Source organism: Euleptes europaea, chromosome 6 (genome assembly GCF_029931775.1).
Source record: "Euleptes europaea isolate rEulEur1 chromosome 6, rEulEur1.hap1, whole genome shotgun sequence".
NCBI classification, from domain to species: domain Eukaryota; kingdom Metazoa; phylum Chordata; class Lepidosauria; order Squamata; family Sphaerodactylidae; genus Euleptes; species Euleptes europaea.
This window is the reverse complement of record NC_079317.1, coordinates 68,286,013-68,312,691: the sequence shown is the minus strand read 5'-3', so window position 1 is coordinate 68,312,691 and position 26,679 is coordinate 68,286,013. Positions and strand designations below refer to the sequence as shown.

At 42.4% G+C, this 26,679-nt stretch overlaps 1 protein-coding gene across 1 annotated transcript in view; it reads left to right on the top strand.

Annotated features, from left to right (window-relative positions):
* Window positions 1–26,679, top strand: part of CD44 (CD44 molecule (Indian blood group)) — a 101,299-nt gene that overhangs the window by 58,754 nt on the left and 15,866 nt on the right. The window contains exons 4-12 of the mRNA XM_056851018.1: window positions 528–599; window positions 1,458–1,661; window positions 2,431–2,518; window positions 9,290–9,453; window positions 15,461–15,469; window positions 19,383–19,463; window positions 21,235–21,459; window positions 23,767–23,946; window positions 25,477–25,641. Of these exons, the coding sequence (XP_056706996.1) occupies window positions 528–599; window positions 1,458–1,661; window positions 2,431–2,518; window positions 9,290–9,453; window positions 15,461–15,469; window positions 19,383–19,463; window positions 21,235–21,459; window positions 23,767–23,946; window positions 25,477–25,641 (1,188 nt within the window). The remainder of the gene's footprint in view (window positions 1–527; window positions 600–1,457; window positions 1,662–2,430; window positions 2,519–9,289; window positions 9,454–15,460; window positions 15,470–19,382; window positions 19,464–21,234; window positions 21,460–23,766; window positions 23,947–25,476; window positions 25,642–26,679) is intronic.

Here is a 26,679-nt window from a genome sequence, read left to right as displayed (position 1 = left end):
TTGGTTTCAATATGTCAAGAATGGTATTGAGGCTAGTCCTAGACTAGGAGTCTGATGAGCAATTAAATGTGATGATAGCAACCTGTTTATTAGGGTTGCCTATAGGCCTGGAGAAAAATGTCCCATTCCTTTAACAGAGGCTTAATGTGTGGAAATGGGCAGCTGAAGCTTTTCATGTCATGGAGGTAAATAACACCACCTACTATACAACATCCCATTAAGCCTTTGATAAAGAGACAGAACTTTTTTCCAGGAAGTTAGCAGTGCTACTGCTAATTGAAATTTGGGTCTGCCCAAATCACTTAAAAATAGAACCAGCTTCTAATTTTGAAAGCAAAAGTGGTAAGCAGGTAGAAGGGGGTGCCAAACTCACTTGCAGGTTTGATTTCCAATTGGAAATGAGCATAACCGTAAAATATAAATTTACATGTTCTTTGGACTCAAATTGTGGATGCAATCCTCAATTTTAGTTTGATTTACTGCTTTTTACTGAAATTACCAGATACTACTTTTTTTCTCCCTTTTAGAAACAAGAGACAAAGATTGCGATTCAGTGACAGAGTTATATTCGTCTTGGCCAGATGATCAGAGCATCGTAGGTATGTACTGAATGTAATACATATTATGTTGCTTATTTTGTACAAGGGGATGTGGAATAGGATAGTATAGCCAATATCATTGCATCTTGGAGACCACCAAGGAAGACTCTGCGGAGGAAGACAATGGCAAACTTTTAAATAACTTGCCTAGAAAACCCCATGGGGTTGCCAAAAGTTAGCTGTGACTTGATGGAATTTTACACACGCATTTTGTACAAGACTTTTTAGAAATGTTTAATGTGTTAAATGAAGTTTGTTGCTTGCAGTACTAGATAGATAGTTTATTTGCGGCCCTTGGCCAGATAAAACAAGTACCACATGCACTGATTGCTCTACATAAATCAGTAATGTGTGCATCTTCCTTGCTTGTTCCCATGGGATTCATATGCTTGTTCTTCATTTGCACATTAAAAAAAACACCAGAAAGCAAAAGTATGGGTGTACCTCCACATCTGCTTTTCTGACTCTTTTCATAACATGCAAGACTGTCCTTAAAGAAAGCAAGAGTTGTATCTGCATATGTAGAGACCTCCATCATGCTGTCTATTGGAAAACTTTTTCCTTTCTTTGTGGCCATGTTTATTACATATTGGATACATTCCACAGTTCTTGGGTCACAAAACTTACTACATACACAGAATACTTTGTGTAGTCCAGAGAGACTGTAGTCCAAAGAGAGCCATTTACCAAGTTGTATCCTCCCACAATGTATATTTAACCACCTTGTGTGCCAGCCGTTGTAATATTCTGTTAAGTAATTAGGAGAACTTTACCTCTGCACACCTTGGTCATTTACCACTGGCAAATGATCATCCACATTTAACCAATGTAAAATGGCACGTTCCCTCTTTCTGACAGAAATTTCCAATGCTGATGGAACCCGCTACATTGGGGGAAGGTCAGTCACAGATCCGCCACCAGTTACTGATGATGACAGTAGCATGGGCAGTGGCTCGGCAAATGACAGAGGAACAACCGATCCCAATGTTATCAAACCTGACGTCTTCTCCACCAGCTTCAATGAAGATGAGGCTGAATTTCCATATGATGTTCATCCAACAGGTATAACCAAGATTTTATTTATTTATTTATTTGCTTCATTTATACCCTGCATTTCTCCCCAGTGGCGACCCAGAGTGGCTGACTTCATCCCTCCATTTTATCCCCACAGTAATCCTTCAAGGTAGGTTAGGCTGAGGCTGTGTGACTGGCCCAAGGTCACCCAGCAAGCTTCAATAGCAGAGTGGGGAATTAAAATCTGGGTTTCCCATCTCCTAATCTCATACACTAACCACTACACCACACAATTAGTTAACAAAATCTCCAGGTATTTCCCAACCCAGAGCTGGCAACCCTAGTGGAGGGAGAAGAGGCTACCACAAGGGTAGGGGAAACGGCTGCTGTGGGGGTGGGTCCAGGAAAAAACTTTCATACCCATACAGCAACCATCCAGGCTTCACTGTTACCTTTTGCAAAGCTTCTCAGTAAAACAGGTTTGAAAAAGAAAAGCTGGGGGAAAGCCAGGAGGAACATGAATGCACCATGATAATGTGGCAGAACAGGAAAGGAATCCCACTGCTCATTGAATCAGAAGCAAATAACCCATATAGAAAGTTCCTGGGTGGGTGAATAGCAGCAGTAAGGCAGTGAATTCACTAATTCTTGATCCTGAGTATAGAAAAGATGGCAACAGCAGACAAACAGCTCTGAAACATAGTTTTGTTGCTGTACTTTGAGCTTAAATCATGGGTTTTTTTTCTAAATTACGTTTAGCACAAAGTATCATGTATAAATTGAACATTGATTTTCATTTCTCTCCTTTATCACACAGATGACGTTATCTCACCAAGACCTGATGATCCAGAGGACCACAATTCAAAACATGGTTACGAAGGCCCGCATCACAAAAACACTAGTAACGGTACTACATTACACTTTCAGTATCTTACTAAAACATCTTTTCAGTGTTTGGCAGATATTTAGGGATGCTGTGAATGGATGCGTGAACACATGCCAGTCCAGCTTGTGTCCTGTTAGCTGGTTGGAAACAGGGAGTTGACTTTTTAGTGATCGGTTCAACCGTTTGTTGACCTGTTCGTAGCTGTTCAGAGTTTGCTTCACTATATTCCTTCCTAACAGTACATTATAACGCAATCAGCTTTTCACACATGCAACCCCCCCCCCTTCCTTGCTGTGTGACTGCTTTTTAAAAGTTCGGTAATGGTTATACATTATAAGGGCCCCGTGGCACAGAGTGTTAAGCTGCAGTACTGCAGTCAAAAGCTCCGCTCACGACCTGAGTTCGATCCCGATGAAAGTCGGTTTCAGGTAGCCAGCTCAAGGTTGACTCAGCCTTCCATCCTTCTGAGGTCGGTCAAATGAGTACCCAGCTTGCTGGGGTAAAGGGAAGATGACTGGGGAAGGCTCTGGCAAACCACCCTGCAAACAAAGTCTACCTTGGAAACGTCGGGATGTGACGTCACCCCATGAGTCAGGAATGACCCGGTGCTTGCACAGGGGACCTTTACCTTTAATGGTTATTGCAAATGTGCAAACTGTTATTATGACAATCTGTTGTATGTTCTGCTAATTCCTCAGATCTAAGCTTCCATTGTTTTAAAAAAGTAACTGTGTAGCCATTTCACCTATAGTGATATACAGGAAAAGACACACCCTTTATATCTCTTCAATCAAAAGGGCTGAGGTAGTACTTTTTTTGGTGGCTGGAAATTCTGTTGGTGAACCAATGAAAAAAGTCGGAAAATAGTGGCTGATTGAAGAGAGTGCACATAAGACTAAGTGCCATGTTTGGCTGTTTTTTTAAAAATGACCCTTTAGTGCGTGTCTAAGCAGGGTCAGCCCTGGTTAGTATTTGGATGGGAGACCACCAAGGAATACCAGGGTTGCTGTGCAGAGGAAGGCGCTGGCAAACCACCTCTGTTAGTCTCTTGCCATGAAAACCCCCAAAAGGGGTCGCCATAAGTTGGCTGCAACTTGATGGCACTTTACACATACACACACAAGTAATTCTTAGCAACATTAATGGTTGTCAGTCTGTTTGAATTGGCAGCATATTTGTGCATAGTTATGCAAAAACCTGATGCAAACCTGTTCGACAACTGTTTGCAGTCGTTCGGCATGAACCGAACAGACCAGCTGATCGGCTCACATCTGATCGACTCCTTTGAACCCAGTAAGTTCAACAGTCGAACATGTTTGTGGCAAAATTCTTGGCATCCATACTCCTGTGTTCAGAAATGATATTGTTTCTAATTGTTCAAATACGCAATCTTGTGTCTTTTTGGAATGGTAAAACTAGAAGTGAATCCCAGGGACGATCACCTGGTGATGTATATGTACAATATTCACCCATCCCACCAGCATATCAAGTCATCTGTGATTAGCCCATATTTATGACAAGTCTGCCTAAAAAGGGGAAAGGGGAAATCTCATGGGCATGATGTTTATGCTGTGATAATTTAGATATGGTGGTGATAGGGTGCGTGTATGCCTGAGACTGACTCCGTAAAACTGCCCTAAGTAAACAATAATTTCTTATCAAAGTCTGGATAATCATTTACACTCTATTGTCTGAATTTGTTTAGAATATTTTTTGTTTGAAATGTGTTTCTGTTTATCCCTTGCATTGCTTGGTTAGGATTGTTCCTTTCCTGATAAACCTGCTTTGGGATTATATATAGACTTCCTTATAGAAGGCATATGTAGACTTCCTTATAGAAGGTATTGTTAATGGAATCTATTCTTTGTCTTACCTCCATGGAAATTTATTTGAATGGTCTCACAAACTAAGACGGCTTGCCCTACTTCTTAAACTTATGAAAATATAATTTCATTGTGAGCTAATTACGTGATATGATGATGAGGAGGAGAAATTGTAATTAGAAGCAGAAAATCCGATGGTGGTCACATTCCTTTATGTGGTCAGTATCTACCATGGAAATAATATAGTGAGAGATGCCATCAGGACAGCTGTGTCTCCTTAAGAGTATACAAATGTGCAAAATCACTTTTATTCCTTATATGGACATTTCTGCCTTCATATGCACTTTATATGTTTTGAGACAGCAAATAGGCAGTTTTTGCAAAGTGATTCTGAACAACTGTTGTATGTTGCATGTTTATTATCTACAATTGCGTTACTGAATATCTCAAAGACAGATAGCAGTTCATATTGGTATCATCATTGCATGTTGTATGCATCATTATGGGTTTAACTGCATACAAAAATGTGTCAATCTGTGGGGAGGGAGATTCTAGAAACCAAACATGAAAATTCATGGCATCTGTAATTTTTATTCTTGACTTGCTCTGTTTTTGCAAATACAGGAACTATACAAGTCAGGTATTCAAATGAGATTTTTGAGGAAGAATGGCAAACTCATAAACTAGCTATGTCAAACATATATGATTACATGAAAAGGGCAATATAATAGTAAATAGTAGAGGGTTAATTGGCAAAACCACTTACATGAATCTAATTTGTATCCTGAACCTTAGCTGATCCTTAACTGTAGGCAATGAATTATTCATTATAAATTGTATGGATCATTGCAGCTTCTTTAAATAGCAAATGCTACAACTACGGTTGCCAACTCTGGCTTGAAAAATTCCTTAAGATAAATTCTGCCCTCTGCAGCTGCCATTTCCTCCAAGGAAACGATCTCTGTAGTAATCTGGGGAGAACGCTGGGTCCCATTTTGAGGTTGGTAACCCAAACTGCAGCTACACCCTTGGACTTTTCATCTCAAATCTGTTCATTACCTACGTAGATCCAAGGTCTTCATGATCCTGTGGATCAGTGCTAATGTGGTGCACCAATGCGCTTGTCTCCCTCTAAGTCTTGTTCTGCTTTTTGTGCACTCCTGTTGCTTTTGGGTTGGTCTAACATGCTTGGATAGTAGGATGTACTTCTCATGCTTAATATTTCCCTCTTGGTTGGTAATTGCTGCTTTACCAATTACCTAGTTTTCAACCAAGCATTCAATACGTTCTGTAGTATATTTTATGTTCAGTTTCTGTACCTTTACCTTTCTTTCATGTTGACTTTTTCACTAGGCTTAACTAGACTTTGAGGCTAAGACTTAAGTTGGCAAGGAATTTTTATGATCCACTCCACTATGCTGATGTTGCTTTCCAGGGAATGAATGTACCTGCACTTTACCTCATAGTTTACAGTTGATATCAGAAAATAATGAAGATGATTGTATTGGAGAACATCCATAGAATTTTGTTAATGTTTCATTCTAGGTGCAGGATACATTTAATTCCTTATGCATGTTTTTGGGATTCAAATCTGACAACTAAGAATTACTTTTCTTAGGATAAAACTATGGCAAATAGTTTGTAATTTCAGAAGAACACATGCTGAATTTTCTAGCATGAATTTCTTATCCCACTTCACCGCCTTTCATTCTATTGTGTTAAAATAGAAAGTTTCATTTCTCTTTCCCCCCCCCTCAATGAGATCTTCTTCTCATTGAAGTGTCCCTCTTCTCAACAGCTTCCTCTCTTTGGATTGCTGCTTCTTTTCCTGTTATCATTTAGATTCTTTCCATCAGGTTTACATCTACTCATCTTTTAGTGATGTAAATGAATGGATGAAAAAATGACCGGTGACAGCACTAGATGTTTTCTCTGTGCTGCCACAAGGAAAAGACCAAGACCCATCACTGGAAACAGATGCCAATAGAAAATGTGGAAAATTCCCAGTAAACAGTTCCTCAATGCAGAAGAGAGAGAAATCCCATTGTGGGGCATATTTATCAGAAGATCTCAAATTCCGGTTTCTTTATAGAATTATGGAAAAAAGCAATAATCCTTTAACTTAACCATGACAGATTTAGACTCATATGAGAAGCAAAAAGATTCATCCCAAGAACATGAAGAACCTGGAATTGAAGGGGACAAATATGATGGCCGGGAACAACTTTCTCCTAGTTCTAGTAAGCATAATTCTTTTTACTGAGGTAATCCTGAAAGTGGCTATATCTCTAGTTGATATCTTGTTTGCTGTTTACTTACTTATATTCCCAAAACCTGCTCAGCCTTCAAATATTCATTTGCACTTACATTGTGCACTTACTTTCGTGAGTTCTTCCTGATTTTACTGCAGGAACTGTTTCATCTCTCTCTCTCTCCCCCCCCCCCATCTTGGGATAGCCCAGTTTTCAGGCTATATTGAATAAAAACAAGAGCACTGGTTCCATTCCGGAACAATGAGTGTTTTATTGTTTATTGTTGTTACAGCCAATGGCCAGCATAAGAACAATGAGTGTGATCCTTGGCTGTGCACTGAGAGAGAGTCTTGGTGACAGAAGCGAATTGATTGACATTGGTTGCACAACATATATTCAATGCCATCCTTATAGCTGGTGAGGTATCAAGATATGGGGTTAATAATAAAAACTCTACACAAGTTCATCAAGTTTCTGGAGATTCCCTTTTGTGGTGGCAGTCGGAAGAACATCAGGGAGTGCACAGCACAACATCTCTGTTGAGATGATGAGGGAAACATAAAATTATGCAAGGTATGGAGAGAATGGACAGGGAGAAGCTTTTCCCCCTCTCTCATAATACCAGAACATGGAGTCATCTGCTGAAGCTGGAGGGTGAGAGATTCAAAACAGATAAAAGGAAGTATTTCTTCACACAATGCATAGTTAAATTGTGGAACTCCCTGCCCCAGGATGTGGCGATGGCTGCCAACTTGGAAAGCTTTAAGAGGGGAGTGGACATGTTCATGGAGGATAGGGTTATCCATGGCTACTAGTCAAAATTAATACTAGTCATGATGCATACCTATTCTCTCCAGTATCAGAGGAGCATGCCTATTATATTAGTTGCTGTGAAACACAGGCAAGACAATGCTGCTGCAGTTGTCTTGTTTGTGGGCTTCCTAGAGGCACCTGGTTGGCCACTGTGTGAACAGACTCCTGGACTTGATGGACCTTGGTCTGATCCAGCAAGTCTTTTCTTATGTTCCTATCCAGCAAGGGTAATACATTACCTATATTCTAGTCAGTACTTTTTTCTGTTGTTTGATATATCTGGGCCAAGAGACCAGTTGTCTTAGTGATCAGAAGTTTCCTAGATGGGCTTAGACTGGAGTAATTCTGCATAGGATTGCACTGTGATTCATCCAACCATTTTCAACAAGACATCTTGCACTGGTAGCAAGAATTGAGGCTGATGTTTGTCTGTCAGTATCACACAAAATACCAACACATGCCAACCAGTAAGACCTTTCAAGCACTTGCAGTAATAAAGTATTCTGCGAGTTCTGATGTTTGTGCATATGCACAGCAGGTATACTGCACTGGAAGGGGCCAAGCAGCTTGGCTAAAGTATTTCACTGCCATTCTATAGTTTTAGTTTAATATAACAGTGCCTCTGATCCAGAAGGCCTTGATTTGCTTGGTTTCTGATAGTTGCTTCTGGAAAAGGTGTACCTGCATAAGGCACAAACTTTTATGCTTCCTTTCCATTTGCCGCTATGGGAAGCTATGGAATTCAAGGATAGTGATCAATCCAAATGCTTTAAAAAAATTAGGCTGTGGCTGATCATCTTTTCTTAAAAAATTGTCAGTGTGGAGCCTTTCGTATAAAAACTGCATGTGGAATGGATAACTGATTGCACTACTAAAATAAAATCTTTATTATAGAATCCAGTTTCATTAAGTATTTCTTAATGATTTCCCCCCAGAAAACAAAGAGAAAACACTTCTATACAGTGACTTTCCTTGCATTGTGCTTCCTTGCTTTTGCTTTGTCATTGATTTCAATAGTTATGTTTTAGTCATGGCTCTTTTTCCATTCTAGTTCTGTGCCTCTCCTTCTTCCTTAGTCTGCAATGAAATCTTCATAGCTTTATATATATGAGAAGTGACACAAAAGCTTGTTGACATGAAATCATTATCTTGTCAAACATTCATCATTGCAATTCCCAGGCATTATTGAATCCAGAATGGTGTTGTTTTTTCTTTCTCCATTACTCAAATAATTTTATTCCTCTGTGGCCTGGTTCAGTAGTGTTCTGATCATTTCCTGTCACGTAGTAACTGCTGAACAAAAACTGAAATCGGTGGATGGCTTCTGAAGGCATCCTTTAGTCTTTAATTCCCTTTAGTATTCTTCCATTAAAAGATCAAATCCAATTTATTTTGGAACTAGAAAACAATGTTAATATCAGACTATTTGCAAACTACCACACAGACTCAAATCTTTTATTTAATTCTCCCTCTTCCAGGCTCTACCAGCTGTACAATCTTACTAAAACAAATCCAAACTCTAATCAGGAAAAGTAGCTGCCAACAAAATAGTTACCTTACAGTGCTTAATTAATAGGAAAAAGGAGAGAGACAGAAATGGAGAAAAATTCCTTGATTGGACAAAATTTGTTGGTTATCCTTATAGGTATACTTTTGTCAAGAGAAGATCATCCTTTGTCATAGGCCCATAATAAAGAGGGAGGTTCTGTTGATAAAAGTCATCAACCTTTTGACAAACCTTTCGACACAGTTGTATCATCAGCCTTTTGGCAAATGATCACATGGTTAGTAAGATAGTTTAAGAGGATTATATCTGTTTATAAGCCTACAAGTCTAAACAATCTACCTAGATCACTGTCAATAAAGGTGATTGTAAGCCTAAGGAATAGATGAAAATGTTGTGGGTGGTGGTGGAAATTTTCATGGGAAACTTAACATGGTGACAACAGATTTGATTTTACAAGATGGCAATGCAGAAGAGGTCTCCACATCAGCAATTCTCAAACAAGTCACAGCTCCAGGATGGGACACAAATGAAATTGAGGAACAATATGCTTCAACAACTAGTAAGGAAACAGCTAGTATTAATTTTCTTTAATTTTTTCCCACCTTGCATCTTTCCTCAGAAAACATGTAGGCTCCTTAGTAACCTATTAGAAGATATAAAATGATTTCTAAAACACAGAACTTCCATTACTGAATAAATAATTTGCAATATGACAAGCAAAACTGGTGCAAGATGGCATGAATTTATAAGGGCTGCAGGGACTTAAAAGCTAATTTCATGCCCAGCGTACTAAAAAAAAAAATTCCAAAGATGGATAACGGTTTTGCCAGAGTTTTTAACCTTTCCTTAGTGACAAAACATCTAATGTGGGGGACGTTCAGTCCTACATGTGCTAAGGTAAAATTATTCATATTTGATGTACCTCTTGGGTGTCTGCATATAAATACAAAAAGGATTATAGGAACCAATAAAGTTACCAGAATTTAAGCAAAGAAAAAAAAAAACTTCAACCTTTCCAGCTTTACCTCTCCTTACTGTTTATTTTGCATTCCTAAGTTGTTATTGGCTTTATGTTGCTCATTTCAGTGCATGCTCCTTTTCCATGCACTAAGATGCCTTTGCTTTTAGATTTTAAAAAAGTTCCTCTGTAGATTTTTGGTAAATTCTCCAGTGTTTCCAAAATAACAGATCAGATTCCTGTGAGAAGTTGTTGCCAGTGAGTGCTCTTGGAACGAATCCTGCTTCCTTGAATTAGGAGTCAAACTCATGGATGTTAAAGCTCTTTCTCCTTTCCTCATATTGTTGACATACCAGCTGGTTTATGCAGGAAGTTGTTAATGGACAGTCGTTTAGTTAGGAAACGTTAGCTCAACAAATTAAAAAAAAAAGATCGCAACTCATTCAGCCATTGTCTGAACAGCCGCCAGCCCTCATGACAGTTCACACGAGGAAACTTCCACCCAGCGTCACTGGATTTACTCCGTGCAGTGGCCCAGTATTGGTTACAAGCAGGCGCAGCAGCCCACTGAAGCAACTCGGGGTAAAACATTTAAGTGTTAATTATTATATCTTATAAAAATGCTGCGTGAATAATAAGACCGAAATAAAAAACTTCACAGTGACACCAGAAGTAGCAAAGTAACTGTGAAAAGCATCAGCCCACCTCAGCAGAAGCATTATATGTATTTTTTTTAAAAAAAGGAAAAACTTGCTCTGCTCACAAAACACATTTAGACCTCTTGGTGGTAGCTCTCTGATTAATTTTAAATTGATACATCTTCTATCACTACACATTTCTTTCTTTGTATTCTTCACAAATGGCCAATCGACACTTTGCCAGGATTTGACAGATGCCTACTTTTGCTACCCGTAGAACCAACCCGTCCACATCTCTGTGGGAGTTAGGGCTGCCAGCTCCAGGAGGAGGGCAAGCTTTGGTGAGGGGAGAGAATTTAATGGGGTATAATGCCATAGAGTCCACCTTCCAAAGTGGCCATTTTCTCCAGGTGAACTGATATTTGTCTCCTGGAGATCAGTTGTAATAGCAGGAGATCTCCAGCCACCACCTGGAGGCTGGCAACCCTTGTGAGAGGACAAAGCATGCCATTTCTACCACATGATCAAGTGACTTGAAATGGGAATACAGCTGCTCCATTCTCCTTCCTACTCGGTCAGGCCCTGTTCAGATAATAACACTTTCTCCAATGGAATTCATTTTGGGGATGCTTCCCAGAAAAGATCTCATGAAATCCTGGGTATCTCAGAACTTGGTTTTTTTTTTTTTGCCCCTCCCACTGTCACTTATAAGGCTTTGCATGGCATCAGTGTGTTACAATGACCAGGCTGCAAAAATACACCATGATTCCCTAGCCCAATTACCTACTGTTTCCTTTGAAGACAGTATAGGCCATTGAAAAGGCCAGGAGAAAAAGAGATGGTATTTATTTCAGTGATAGGGTAGTAGATATGGAGATTAAAAGTTTACAATAGGTTTGCGTCATCAAATTATCAAATGAGACTCCTGAAGAAAATCCAGAGGAAGAAATCTCTGGACATTTAAATCCTCCAGGATTTCTTGAGTGGAACAACAGTCATGATGAGGAGCACCACCCATCTAATCCTAGTGAGGAGAACTAATTCCAGACCTTTATGGACTATTATAGCGGAAGCCTGCAGATGTGTCTCAGTAAAAAGTGGCTTCTAGATGTTACATGTACAGGTTACGGGCTATAGGAAGTAATTTTTGTAAGGTACCATGCAATTGAAAAATATTAACATCTAAAATATATTTATAGTGTGGTGATATAGTTCTGCATACAGTGCAAGATTAAGGCTTGATAAGGGTCACACAAGACACAAGCAAATGAGCATTAATTGCATCCTGGGTTGTTGTTTTTTGGCTTTATCAGTATTTCTCAGTACATTCTACAGTGGAGACAGGTACTTGCTTTTGCGTTGGAGAAGATCAGATTCTAGAGGGACTTGCTGGAAATGGAAAGATGCTCACAAATAGTAAATGTGCCTTATGTTTTAACTCAGCTTAAATGCATGGTGGCTAAATCCTGCCTGGCCTATCATACCACTGGACGATGTCAGGCATTTCAGTTTACTTGATATATATCTTTTGTTCTACTTCAGCTCCTTTTGCATGAGGTGCAGGTGTTTCAGGCCGTATTTTACCTCTATGAGAAGTACAGTGTCTATGATAGTATTGTGGCTAGAAATAGAAACTGTATTTAACATCTTTCAGTTAATCATGTCAAGTGTACATTAGCATGACATCGTTTGAGGTCAGACTTAGTTATGTTATGACCACAGAGGGATGGTGGTTAGTCGTGTGTTTTTGTGGTGGTGGTGTAAGATTATCCTTTTGGTTCAGCAAGAGGCATTTACACTGTCTGTTGTTGAAACTGTGATTTTTTTCTGCATGACTATTTGATTGATTTTTCTCTCATAAAGGTAATGTGAGAGATCCCCTCTCTCTGAGTTTACTTCTCCAAATCAAATGTTCAGACGTTGATAAAGAAACAAAGGATTTATTGAAGACATCAGGAGATGAGACAGGCACAGATAGCAAGTTGCAAGTGAGGGGCTAATCGGGTTTACAGAATATATTGACACCAGGGCTCTGGGGCACTGGGGTTCACACTTATTGTTATGGGAAGTTACAAGCTTGGCATAATACAAAACATCAGACGAGTCCCAGGAAGTCTGGTGAAGCTATCACACTTCCAAGGCCGCATCGGCCTGAGGGAGTACTGACAGGAAGAACAGCAGGGGGGAAGATACTTGGGCAATCAGGCCTGGCGCCTGAGACCAGAAGGTGTGAACTGCTTTTACGAGTTCAGCGATAAGCAGGTGATGGGAAGCAGAGACACATAGACAGAGACCCTCACATTCTGCCCCCCTTAAGGCCCCCCTCCGGGGTCCTCGAGAGGACGAGGCTTATCGGGATAAGCGAGGTGGAAGTCTCGGACTAGGCGAGGGGCCGCCATGTGGGGTGCGGCCACCCATTCATCATGAGCGGACCCAAGGTTTTTCCAACGAACAAAGTAAAACAGTTTTCCTTTCTTCCATTTGGAGTCTAAAACCTTGGAGATTTCCAGATGGGTATCCCCTCCTACCACAGTAGGAATTTCAGGTTCGGGAGGGGGGTGGAACTGAGGTGCCGCTACATAAGGTTTGAGGAGACTTATATGAAAGACGGGATGGACCCCCTTGAGGGTCTTCGGGAGTTTCAGTTCCACCGTAACCTCGTTGATCACTCTGGTAATGGGGAAAGGTCCTACATAACGGTCGCTCAGTTTTTTGCAGGGGCGAAGAGAGCGGAGGTTTTTGGTGGACAGATAGACTTGCTCCCCCACCTTTAGTTCCCACCCCGGAGACCGGTGTTTGTCTGCCTGTTCCTTGTACTTGCCTTTTGCCTTCTCAAGATTCTTGAGCAGCCACGGCCAGGTGGATTTAACTACCTGAACCCACTCCTGAAGATCAGGGGTGGCTTGGAGTTCTGGCGTGACGGGGGCGGAACCGAAAGGACCGAATTCCGTCCCGTATATCACTTGGAAGGGACTAAAGCCAGTAGAGGAATGAGGCGCATTATTGTACGCATATTCGGCGAATGGCAACAGGTCGACCCAGTTGTCCTGGTGGAAATTCACATAGCAACGCAAATAACATTCTACCACCGCGTTTACTCGTTCTGTTTGACCATCCGTTTGGGGGTGATAGGCGGAAGACAGGCCCTGCTCCTCCACCCCCATGAGTTTTAGGAAAGCTCGCCAGAATTTGGCAACAAACTGGACCCCCCGGTCGGAGAGGACCTTCCTCGGGATCGAGTGTAGCCGGAGGACATGCGTGACAAATAGTTTAGCCAAGCCCTGGGCTGAGGGAAGGCCCGCACATGGAACGAAATGGACCTGTTTGGAAAAAAGGTCCGTGATTACCCAAAGAACCGTTTTTCCCCGGCTGGGAGGTAGGTCGGTGATAAAATCCATGGCTATGATTTCCCAGGGACGGGAGGGGTTCTCGAGCGGTTTGAGGAGCCCTGGGGGTTTTCCCATCCGTTTCTTGGCTGTGGCGCAAGTGGGGCAGCTGCGCACATACAGCTCCACGTCAGCTCTCATACCGGGCCACCAGAATTGCCTCCGTACCAGGTGGAGCGTTTTTATGAAACCAAAATGACCCGCCAACCTGGCACCATGTACAAGTCCCAAAACCTCTTTGCGAAGGGAAGATGGGACATAGAGTTTTCCCCCCTGCACCCACCAAGCGTTGGTTCGTTCCAGGCCAGGGGGGAGAAGATGATGCTCCTCCTCCTGTAAGGAGGCGTCCCGGAGCCGCTGTTGGAAGGCTTCCGGAACACCCTTGAGCGTAGGGGGGGCCTCCGGTCGATGGGCTTGGGACCGGGTAGTGACGGCTAAGCTTGGGACCTCCCCACGCTGCTCGGGGGTGAACAGGGAATCAACAGGGCGATCGAAATCGTTGCGGTACTGGGGGAGTCGTGACAAAGCGTCGGCCAGAGCATTTTCCTTCCCAGGGACATGCTTGAGAGTGAACCGGAATTTAGCAAAAAATTGGGCCCACCGAATTTGTTTGGCGTTGAGCTTTCTAGCCCCCTTGAGAGCTTCGAGATTCTTGTGGTCGGTACATACTTCAAACGGTAGTTCGGCACCTTCCAAAAAGTGTCTCCATATGGTGAGGGCATGCTTGACCGCCGCCGCCTCCTTCTCCCAAATGGCCCAGTTGATTTCGGACTGGGAAAACTTTTTGGAGAAGTAGGCGCACGGCCTCAACTGCCCCCCTTCATCCCTCTGCAAAAGGGCCCCGCCCATGGCCACATCCGAGGCATCTACTTGCACCACGAAAGGCTTGGTGCAATCTGGGTGAGCCAAAACGGGTTCGGATGAAAAAAGCAGTTTTAAACAATCGAAAGCTTGCTGGCACTGGGGGGACCATTGCAGACGGGCCGAGGGCAACGAGGCGCTAGCCCCCTTGTCCTTCGTACGCAACAAGGCAGTGAGGGGAAGCGCAACCTGGGCAAAGTTAGGAATGAAGTTCCGATAAAAGTTGGCGAACCCCAAAAACTGCTGGAGCTGGCGGCGAGTAGTGGGGGGTTCCCAATCCCGCACCGCCTGGACCTTTGCGGGGTCCATTTCTAACCCTTGATGGGAAATCACATACCCAAGAAAAGTAATGGAGGGTTGGTGGAATTCACACTTGGACACCTTAGCGTATAATTTGTGCTCCCGCAGCCGCTGGAGCACTGCTCGCACAAGGCGCACATGTTCTTCCATGGTTTCAGAGTAAATGAGAATGTCATCGAGAAATACCACCACCCCCCGAAACAGCAAATCATGCAAAACCTCATTAATTAATTGCATAAACACACTGGGAGCCCCCGAAAGTCCGAACGGCATGACAAGGTACTCAAACATTCCAAAGCAGCTGGAAAAGGCTGTTTTGGACTCGTCCCCTTCTTTAATACGAATGCGGTGGTATGCTTCCACTAAGTCCAGTTTGGTGAAGATTCGGCCCTCCTTTAATTGTGCTAGAAGGTCGGGAATAAGAGGGAGAGGGTAAGCGTTAGACTGGGTAACGGCGTTCAGCCTACGAAAGTCAATACACAGTCTTAAATCTCCCGTCTTTTTCTTCACAAAGAAGGCCGGGGCCGAATAAGGAGCCTTGGAGGGGCGTATGAAACCTCTCGCCAAGTTGGCATCCAGATAGTCCCGTAACACCGCCTTTTCACTAGGGCTCATGGGGTAGACCTTCCCCTTAGACAGTTTGCCTTCCCCCACTATTTCAATGGCACAGTCCGTTTCTCTGTGGGGGGGTAACTCGTCACATTCTCTAACATCAAAGACGTCCGCAAACTGCGAGTATTCGGTGGGCAGTTGAGGAGGAACGGCGGCTGGGGGGGGGAACCCTACAATCGCGGCGGCCGAAGTCCGGGCCACCCGTTCCTTATCGTGTAACCCACAGGGGCTGTCAGGGAACGAGAGCACCCGTTTAACCCAGTCGATGGAGGGGTTATGTCCCCGTAGCCAGTTCATCCCTAACACCACTGGGGTTACAATAGGGGCAATGGTAAAATACAAGCGTTCCCAATGTTCTCCCACGGCCATGATCACGGCTGCCGTTCTGTGGGTAACTGGCCCCCTTTTAAAGTCACTCCCGTCCATTTGGGAAAAGCGAAGAGGTCCCGGAAGCCGTTTGCGCCGGACCCCCAGCTTCTTGGCAGTTTCCTCGCTAATCATGGTGCGGGCACACCCCGAGTCAACTAAGGCGGGGAATTCTAAACTGGGACCCCCTTTTGGCAGGGACAGGTGAACACGCACATACACATTGTCCTCTTGGGCGCTTACCATCGGTGGAGCTCCTTGCACAACGACAGGGGCGGTCTGCTGCGGAGCCCCCTTTACAGCAGACCGACGGCGTTTTTTGCCGGTTGTTCCCACTCCTCCTCCTCGCTGGAAGAGGGAGAAGGAGTGGTGGCTGTCGGGGACCCGTCCGAATCAAAAGTGGTATTTGTAATCCGAGACCCCGTCGGGCCAGTAGAGGTGGAGGCCCCGTCCTGGGGGCGCGCGTGGAGAGCGGAGGGTGCGCCGGAGCGTCGGCCTAGTAGTCCGCTCCTGCGCCGGGACTGGTCTTCGGCAGCCGCCTTCTGCGGTCCGGTCGGGGCTTGGCGCGGGGGGTTGGGGCGGTCTGCCCGAGAGGGGCATTGCGATGCAAAGTGGCCCTTACCTCCGCAGGTCAGGCAGACACCGGTCTCAAACCGCTTGCGGCGTTCCGCGGCCGAGAGGCCCCCGCTGCCCCCCGGTCGGAAGTCTCGGCCCCGGTCGCTTCGGGGCCTCGGGTCTCGTCCAACGCGCTGTTTGGACAAGGTCAGGAGTTGTTTGCGATTCTCTATGTCGGCAGCGTGACGAACCCAACCTTCCACGTCCGGGGGGTTCCCTTGCATGAAGGCCCAATGTTGGAGGTCTGGGTTGAGACCCTCTCTGAAACACTGTACCAAAGTGGCCTCACTCCAGTCTAGGATTCGGCTGGCCATTGACTGGAACTCACTTGCATACTGCGCCACTGACTTGGTCCCTTGGCGCAGTTGCATCAGGGAGGCTTTAGCCCGCTTACCTAGAGTCGGGTCCTCAAAGCGGTTGCGGAGCGCTACCATAAACTCGTCGAGAGTTCGCAGCACCGGTGAGCGAAGCTCATACTGCAACACCATCCAGGCGGCCGCCTCCCCTTGCAGTAAGGACGCCACGTACTGCACTCGGGACTCCTCAGAAGTGAAGGTCCGGCCCTGTTCCCGCATAAAAATGTCCACTTGGACCATGAAAAAGGTCAACTGGTCCCCGGAACCGTCGTACGTGACTTTCAGGTCCCGACGGGACGGGAGGCTAGGAGGCGCAGGAGGGGCTGCCGGTGCTCCGTCCGGGGGGTTACCGGCGGGCGGTTGCACTTTCAGCGCGTCCAGGGCCGCCGCCATCTCACCCATCACCCGTTGCATGGTCTCCATCTGCTCCTGCATGGCTTGGCGATCCTCCTGCCACTGCCTGCGTTCCTCCTCCATCAGGGCCTCCTTGCGCGCCGGGTCCCCTTCGAGTCCCGTGCTGGGGAAGGCCAGACGGCGATCCTTCGCCGCGGTTCGTGAGAGAGACCAACCCTTGGGGGAGTCCAGCCAGTTGTTAAAAAGTCCTCGGGGACGTCCGTCCCGGCCTTGGTCGGGAATGGGATCCTTAGGCTTCTTTGGCTTGGCACCCTCCTCCTTGGGGTCCGGTTTCTCCGGTACCACCGGCTCGTCCGGTGCGTCAGGGGTAGTGGGGGTGTTTTCCTCGTCGCCTGGCATTCTGTCCCAAAAGGTACAGCAGCAGTCCGAGAGGCAAAGACTTGCAACTTAATGTGAGAGATCCCCTCTCTCTGAGTTTACTTCTCCAAATCAAATGTTCAGACGTTGATAAAGAAACAAAGGATTTATTGAAGACATCAGGAGATGAGACAGGCACAGATAGCAAGTTGCAAGTGAGGGGCTAATCGGGTTTACAGAATATATTGACACCAGGGCTCTGGGGCACTGGGGTTCACACTTATTGTTATGGGAAGTTACAAGCTTGGCATAATACAAAACATCAGACGAGTCCCAGGAAGTCTGGTGAAGCTATCACACTTCCAAGGCCGCATCGGCCTGAGGGAGTACTGACAGGAAGAACAGCAGGGGGGAAGATACTTGGGCAATCAGGCCTGGCGCCTGAGACCAGAAGGTGTGAACTGCTTTTACGAGTTCAGCGATAAGCAGGTGATGGGAAGCAGAGACACATAGACAGAGACCCTCACAGGTAAAAACACAATTCACTGGTATCAGTCAGGGTACTTGTACTCATTTGGCACTGTTTGTGCTCCGGTAGTTCTTACTATACCTGCTGCTATTGGGCAAGCATGGTAACCGTGGATGCGGGGGGGTTAGTGATGTTGCTCTATGAATAATAAAGTTCACTATGGGTGAAAACACGTGGTCGCTTTAGACTCCAGGGAATAAAGGCTAAAGCGGCCATGCGTTTTCGCCTTGTAACTCTGCTATAGTGATACACATCAAACCATTAGTCAAACTACATATTGCAAACAAAAGTGCATATGTTAGCCAAGGCTTGTATTTTCCTATACAGCAGTTGGAAATGTATATTTCTACTAAGATAGTATTTATTGGTCTCACTCCAGTATCTTTAAGAACAGGCCGACACAGACTAATTTACGAGACAAAGTATTTTACACCAATATCTCCCTATGCTAGGAAAAACTTTACCTGCCTAGTTTTTAGCTTGCTGTTTAAGGCACTATAGTAGTGCCCACAAAAATGTTTATAGTTTATAGGTACAACTATCGGCATACTTAGTATTGGATGGATGCTCTATTTTATTGGCTGGGATTTGGATCATTCTGACCATCTCTGACATTCACTCATGGTCATGATCAAATTTTGATAGGTAAGTTATGAATGGCATTTCTGGCATTGTCTTTTCTGAGCCTATGCAGTGTCTGAATGTGATACTGTCATTTTTACTTGGGGTTCATATGTTCATGTCTGCTTCTGCAAAACATTTCTCCTGTCCCCCTGAGTCCCCCACTTAATCCCACACCGTTCTCAGGAGGTTTTCCAGTCCTCAGGAGTGCCTGAGGGGGGATATGAAAGGGCAGACATGAAAGGAGAAGATCTCTGCTCGTGGTTCCTGAATTGAACTCACTAGAGATAAACATGTATGTGTGAACTGCCCATTAAAATATCAGTACAATATAGGGGCTTTCTCTCCTCTTTCTGGTAAATTCTTGAAATAAATTTATGGGCAATGTCAATGATGGTGACGGTATCCCAATTATTCGTCAATATAAATCCAATCATTATTACAACAGCTGTGGTCTCCAGCAGTGAAGTCAAACATGAAGACTCAACCCGTGATTCATTGATACATGTTGTACACTCTGGATGGGACAATGAAGTCAGATATTCAGCCAATGACACAAGAGATGATACGCTACCTGGAACTGTTCCTCCAGGTGATGGTGAACATGATTCTACAGGTACCAGTATGAGCAATTTAGCAGGGCCTTGAAAGTTCTTCCTGCTTCAGAGTAGTATAAAATAGAGTATGTGTTTTTAAAGTATTGAGTTCTAAAACTTAAGCATTGGAAGGACTGTCTAGTCCAGAGGTGTCGAACACATTTTGTTACAAGGGCCAGATATGAAATAAATGTCATTTGGCCTGGCCGGGCCATGTCTTGCCATCCCAGATTGGGCTGGTTAACAGGGGTTTGACACCCCTGGTCTAGTCTTTATTGGTACTCCATCTGCAATTAATATACTTGATTTTTAAAAAGGAAAGCAGATGCTGAACCACACATTTGAAGGCATTTTTCCAAGATGCATTCTGTTTCATTTATCAAAACCATGAAACCAAAAGCTCCAGTATTTTGCTTTGACTAAGCAAGAGTGACTCACAAAGTGCCAGCCTGAATTTATTTTGGTCACAGAACTGTTGAGGGCTGTAGAAATTCCAAACCAGCATGTCATCTGTGCCCAACCATATCTTAAAACAAATTTTTAAAAATGCTTTCAAATGTTACAAGATCAGTCTTCTTGCTAAACTCATAGCCACTCTGGCCAGTTTTAAATGAGACCTGAAATATATGTGCTGGATACACATGAAACAGCAGTTGGAAGTAACTTGGTGTGGGGGGGGATGATGAGTATTTTCTTGGAGCCAATTACCATTCTGTGTTTTTACATAAAGCAAATGCTTTCAGTCAAATGTAAATTGGTACTACTCTGCTCCATATTTAGAAAGTAGAGAGCCTGTGTGATATCATTTTGTGATACCTTTCCATATGTTTTAAAAAACAACCATTTAAATTACTGTGTGAAAGCATCAGCACATAGATTTATTGAATGCATGGGCATTGGTTTAGAGTTAAGATTAGAATTCAGATTACAATATGATAGATTAATAAATTCCACTTCCTCATAATACTTTCCTTTACATTTTCTGTTTTCTTTATGCATGGTGGCTTATTAGCATTTTCTTTTATGGATGGAGAACTACCTTACTTTCCTTGTGTTCTTGGTGTTTTATGTTGGGGTGTTGGTTACAATTTTTCTCTATCTAAGGCATCTTCTCTTGGACTTCTTTGACAATCATAATGTTTAATGCATTATGTTCTCTGCTGAATATTGGGAAAGGATTTGACTCTGAAGGATATATCTGGTGCTAAGGTGGTGGTACCTCAAGATCTTTCTGTCTTAATTTCCTTGGTAAACAGCAGCACCTTTAAAACTGAACAAGGCTACACCTATTTAAATGGTTCCACTCCAACTGTAGCGCAAAATGCCAATCAAAATATGATTTTGAGTTGAAAAAGGAAATCTGGATTAACTATCCAAAACTTGTGGCCTAGTGCCCCAAACAAAAGCCATGAAGTAAAAGAAGAAGAAAAGGAAGATAAAAGAAAAGTTACGCACTTTCAGATGCATCTGTGAATCTGAATTCTGCACAGCCTTGCCACCTATCAGATTCTTTGATAGGCGAATTAGGGGTGTAAGCTGTTGACACTTGTTTTATGCCTGTGTTACCTTTACATTCACTTCGGCTGTTGCTACTGATCTCTGGGCACTGTTGGGAAAATCAGCAGCTTCTGGAAACTGAGGTGATGATAATGAGACACTGTGGGATTCAATAATGCTTTCCGAAATATTATCTACATTCACCTTCCTTTCCCTATGAACGTAAATGAAAGAGGAACCCAGGTATACTTTTACAAGACAAGAAAAAGAACTATTAGGGTGATTGTTCTGCAGGCACAATATTGGAATTGATTAAAAACATCATCATAACAGCTGTGTCGTCCAGTGGTAATTTCTTCAAGCAGGAAGTATCAACGCCACATCCACTAGAGGGTGCTCATTCTGGATTGGATGCTGAAGCTGCATTTCCTGCAAACACGACATCGGATAATTTGCCTCTGGGACTTGTCCCCTCAGATGAAAAAGAAAACAGTCTGGACGAAGAAGCTTTTCATGCAGGTATCATTATACATAATGGATTACAACACTATGATTAGAAATAAATATCCATTTCAGTTGTCTACTTTTATATTCTGATTCAGATGTCAGGTGCCAAGGTGTCCTAGAACACCTGTTTACTTAAAAGTGAATCTTTAGCCCTTGGGGAGATTGGGAGTTTTCTTTTCCCCAGTGAGTCTTACTTATGCTGAAGGTGTACGTTCCAAATAAACGGTGAGAGTTGCTTTTATTCGGTTTGTAATATTTATTTTAAGATGGTGTTAAAGTGAAACCCAACTTCACCACTTTGTTTACAATCAGTTGGAGGGGGGAGACAAGAAATGGGGTTAAAATGGTCTGCCCAATTGCCACCTGTTTACACAGTCCTTGGCCATGGCAGCAATCATATTTTTTTCTACTGCCAGGTGCAATTTGTGGGCGAAGGATGGGGATGCCTTGTTTTCCTCCTTCGCTATAATGAGACTTTTTAGGATCTATACGGACAATGCGATTTGGCTAGATGACGACTTATGAAGCCTTAGTACTCTGGTGTCTTCCGGGTAAAAACAGAATAGTAAAAAAAGTCTGGTGCCCAGCATAGAGGAACATTATTTCCCTCACAGCCATGTCCATGCAAACAGGCTGCCATAACAAGAAAGTGAGGAAGGGGTGTGTGTTTCACTAAGGCTCCCTCCCCCTAGTTCTGAGGTAAAAAAAAGAACGAAGAGCTTTCAGCTCAGCTCTAGTTTAATATATTCCCCAGTGAGTAATTTACATTATATTTTAAAATAACATCACCACAACATGATGTGAAGTGAGGGGAGTAGTAGGTTATGCTGTTTGTCTTACAAAGCTGCCATAATCAGGAATGATTTTGGGTCACAGAAATATTCCTGTTTCCTGTCAGTTTAATTTGCAACAAAAATGATAGTATCAATGTGATTTATACCCTTTTCTTTTGTGAGTCAGACATGGATATACCAGCAGTTTTGGAGGAGCTTGGCAAACAGTGCCTGACTTTGTAGATTTAGTAACAAAAATAAATTTTAGTGATTAACCACTGGGTAGGTGATCAGTGCTAATAATAAGCCCGAATGATATTTTTGCTTGTAAATCTCTATAATTCCTCAGTAGCTTGTTTGTCAAGTGTCTGATCTGGAAAAAAAAAACCCTGGAATACTGGTGATTTATCTTCCAATTTTAAAACCACTTATTCATAACTCAGCATGTAGGACTTTACTAGAGCTTCCATTGCATCCAAATTGTTCCATTTTGGCATCTTAAATTTACAAAGATTCTGAATTTGCTGTGGTTGTTCATTAGTTAATAAAGAGGTTAATGGAAAAGATACGGGTTTAAGGAATATTTAACTTTATACCTTTATAAATATTTTGCTTTTAAACTGGATTAATCAATTCTGATATTCTTCTTTAACCAAATTAGATCCTTTAATCGAAAAGATCTAGGAATGAGGGGCTCTAAAATGAACACATCTTTATCACAAAAATAACATTATTTCATATTCACCAATCTTGTAGCTGTATAATACAATTTTATGTTTGGAATCCCAAGTCCTCCCTTATTGGTTGGTCAACCAAGTGTACTCATAGTAACCCTCGGATGATTGTCCAATCATATAAAATTCATAATTAATTGTTCCCAAGATGAAAAGATATGTACAGTCCCTTTAAGTGGTATATTAATAAGTGGTATATTAATTCATACAAATATTTTGGCAAGGCAGATACTAGTGATTGTGCCAATGCATGATAAAGACATTACAATCCAATAGCTCAATTCTTCAGTTTTCAAAAATAATTAATTATTATTATATCCCAGGACTCTAAATCGTGCTGGATCCAAATTGCAAGATACTTAACTGCAAGATATGTCAGATATGTTAAAGCCTAACCATTCATACTTAGCTTAATTGATTTATGAAATAATCATTCTGTCTGGTTCCTCAAGATGAAAATTGTGTATCTTTTGTTGGGCAGATAAGTGTTTAATGCCAACAATCTTTTGAACTATGTGGAATGACACAGTCCCCCTAAACCAGCAGCTTCTTCTTTATGCTGGAGCTCAGTTGTGCACAAGGACTTCCTTTCCCCCACTCACTTCATTAGAGTTAGCAACTCTATGCATGCAAAGGAATGCATGCTTAGAACTCCCCTCAGTTGAAGTGAATGGGGAAGCCTGTATACATGATACCCTGTAAGCACCTAAGAGTACCCAAAGATTTCTGGATAAGAGCTATTATCTCCTGGACATCTGAAAAGTCCAAGGATGAAGGTATTTATTTGAGCTTTATCTGCCATGGTTTAACAGCAATGTTCGTCAATGGAAGTGCCAAAGATGAAGAATTATATCAAGATCAGTTATTACCGGTTGGTAAACCTGGAGGGAGGAGAGGAAAAGGTTCTTCCACAAATAGAACAAGCCATGGTGTGGTACAAATACTTATTCCTCCAAGTGGGAGTGATCATGAAAACGAATCTGCTGAAACAGGTACTGGTAGTAGGACTCAGTAACTCATGTAATCTTACTATGTCTCACTGCAAAAGCAAATTCTATTTCTCTGTGTTGGTAATGAGGACTTGAAACCAAGTTTTTAATGAACTGTAGCCTGTAATTTCTTTAATATTTTGTGAAATACCTTTGAAATTTAAATGTTAGGGTCATAGATCACCTTGAGTTCATAAGATAACATGACCCAAACCTCTTAATAATATGAACAAGGGGAACTGGTCTTCTAAATAGGAACATGCTTTTGCTGTAACAGGAGTAATGATAGTTATGGAGCTCATTAGTACCAAAGTTATTAAAACACTTCTCTAAATAGCTTTGTTTTTTATCAAGGGCAAGCAATCTTCTATTTGTAGGGCCAGCAAAGTTCTCTCAAGCAGCTTTATGCTGCCCGATTGTCTTCTGTGTGTTTTCCCCTGCAATATGAGCAGCCATACCTTGCCCCGGGTTCAGTCAGTTTAAGTGTATTGGGGCTTTGTTCTGTTGGGTTAGAAATATGTGCTTTTTAAAAGCAGACAACTTTTGAGACATTTCATTCAGGCAGCTAAGTCATTTATGGAAAAAACTTTTTTCACAGGTGTTTCATATGTGAATGTGAGATAATTAAAAAACTCATTTGCAACCAATGCTTAAAACCTAGTTGTCTGCAAATGACAGACGTATGAAATATGTTATCACTCTATTATAGTTAAAATTTGCTCTCTTTTCATAACATTTAATAGTTTAATGTGGTTTTTAAAGGGCTCATATAACATATTAGCAGAAAGAAGAGTCTTGATGAAAAAAAAGTTCTAGCAGTTGTTCTATAAACATTTAGATGTCATCAGTAGTCATCACTAGTCAAGTTGATATTGAATTGCCTTTTATTTAAAAATGCGTTTCAGGAAAATTAATTTAAGGAGTAGTTACGTTAGTCTGTTGTGACAAAAATTAATAGGGGACCAGTGCCTCCTGACAAACTAGCTAGGAGCCTAGGGAGGAGTCACTAGCTAGGAGCCAAGGGGGCCCTAGTCAACACAAGTTTAGGCTGCAAGAAAATCTTGATAGATTTCGAAGTACCACGAGTTTGTTTATTTATCTAATATTTATACATATAGCAGTGGTCCTGCATATAGAAAGTTATCAAAATGCTTCATCATCAAAGCAGATGAGCTCTCTGGTGTGATGAAACATGAAGAATCCACTCAGATCCCACTAACACATGGAGTTCATCCTGATTCTGAATGGGACAGTGAAGGACAGTATTCTACAAACATCTCTGTTGAAGAAACTCTACCTGGAATTATTCTTCCAAGTGAGACTGAACATAAAAATACATCAGGTTCGTCTTCCCTCCCCCAGTAAATATGTTGCCATCCTTTATAAGAAGTGCAATCCAGATTACACTGAATTGGGATTGTAGTCTGATATGCATACTGATACGGCCCATAGAAAAAGTTGACACTAATTAACATAGAAATGTGGTTGAGAAAAGCGTGCTGTTAAGAATTGACTTAGTTATCACTGTAACAGTTGTACTGTCTACTGATGGCACTAGCCAAGAAGACAGTGATCATGATCATTTTGGCTGTGACAGTGAAAACAGTTATCCTAAAAATGCATCTAGAGATGTCATACCTGCTTTTATTTATGTAAATGAAAGCAAGAATGAAAAGGATTTGGAAACAGATCACACAAGTACCGCGGGGGAGGGGGGGTGGAGAATTCCACATCTTTCATCTTTTCTTTGTTAATAACCAACTTGGATTACTTTACTTTCACAATGCATTTCATATAAAGCACTCCCTTCCTTAACAGAATATTTAAGATCTCCCTAATTGCAATGGAAAGATAGTACTAATAAAACTAAATAAAATAGGACTTGGGGAATTATTGGGGGGGCTGTGCAAATGTAGTCTTTAAAACAGATTTAGCCATCATTATAACAGCTGCTGATGGTCCCAATGACAACTGTTCCGCTCATAATCTGTGGAGTTTACCCACCCTGGGACAGTGAAGGCAAATTTCCCCAAATTCACCTAGGTACGATTGTCTACCCGAGATGGTTCCTCAGCCTGAAAATTAATATCAAAAATGTAAAAAGGTATAGTTCTCTTTGCTAAGTAGTTATCATTACTCTTCCAAAATAATTAGTTTACTATCACAATCCATATAAGATGTAATCATGTCTTCACAGAAGTGAGTAGAGTGGTTAAAGTGAAATTTGGATTAGAAAATTTAATAAAACTAGGTAAAATGAGTACAATATCTGAGGTGTGTCCATGTTAGTGAATTGCATGGTATCTTAAGGGTTGATTATTTTATGGTGATGTGTGATTTCCTAGATAAGAACTAGATGCATGTAGCGAAATACAGTGGAAGGTAATCATGTTAACATCACAAACAAAATCATTGTAGTAGCTGTGATCCCCAGTGGTGGCACTCACCATGAAGATTCTGTCCACGATCCACTGATGGATGGGAAACATCCTGGCTGGGACAATGACAACCAACATCATGCAAATAATTCTGGAGATGATTTACTACCAGGAATCATTCCTCAAGCTGAAAAAGAGCAGGAAAAAGAATTATCACATACAGGTATCAGGAATTAAAAGAAAATTCAATTATTTATTAATTCTGTTAGTTGGGTGTTATCTCTGTAGATCAGGGGTCCCCAACCTCATTGAGCTTGTGGGCACCTTTGGAAGTCTGACACAGGGTGGTGGACACAAC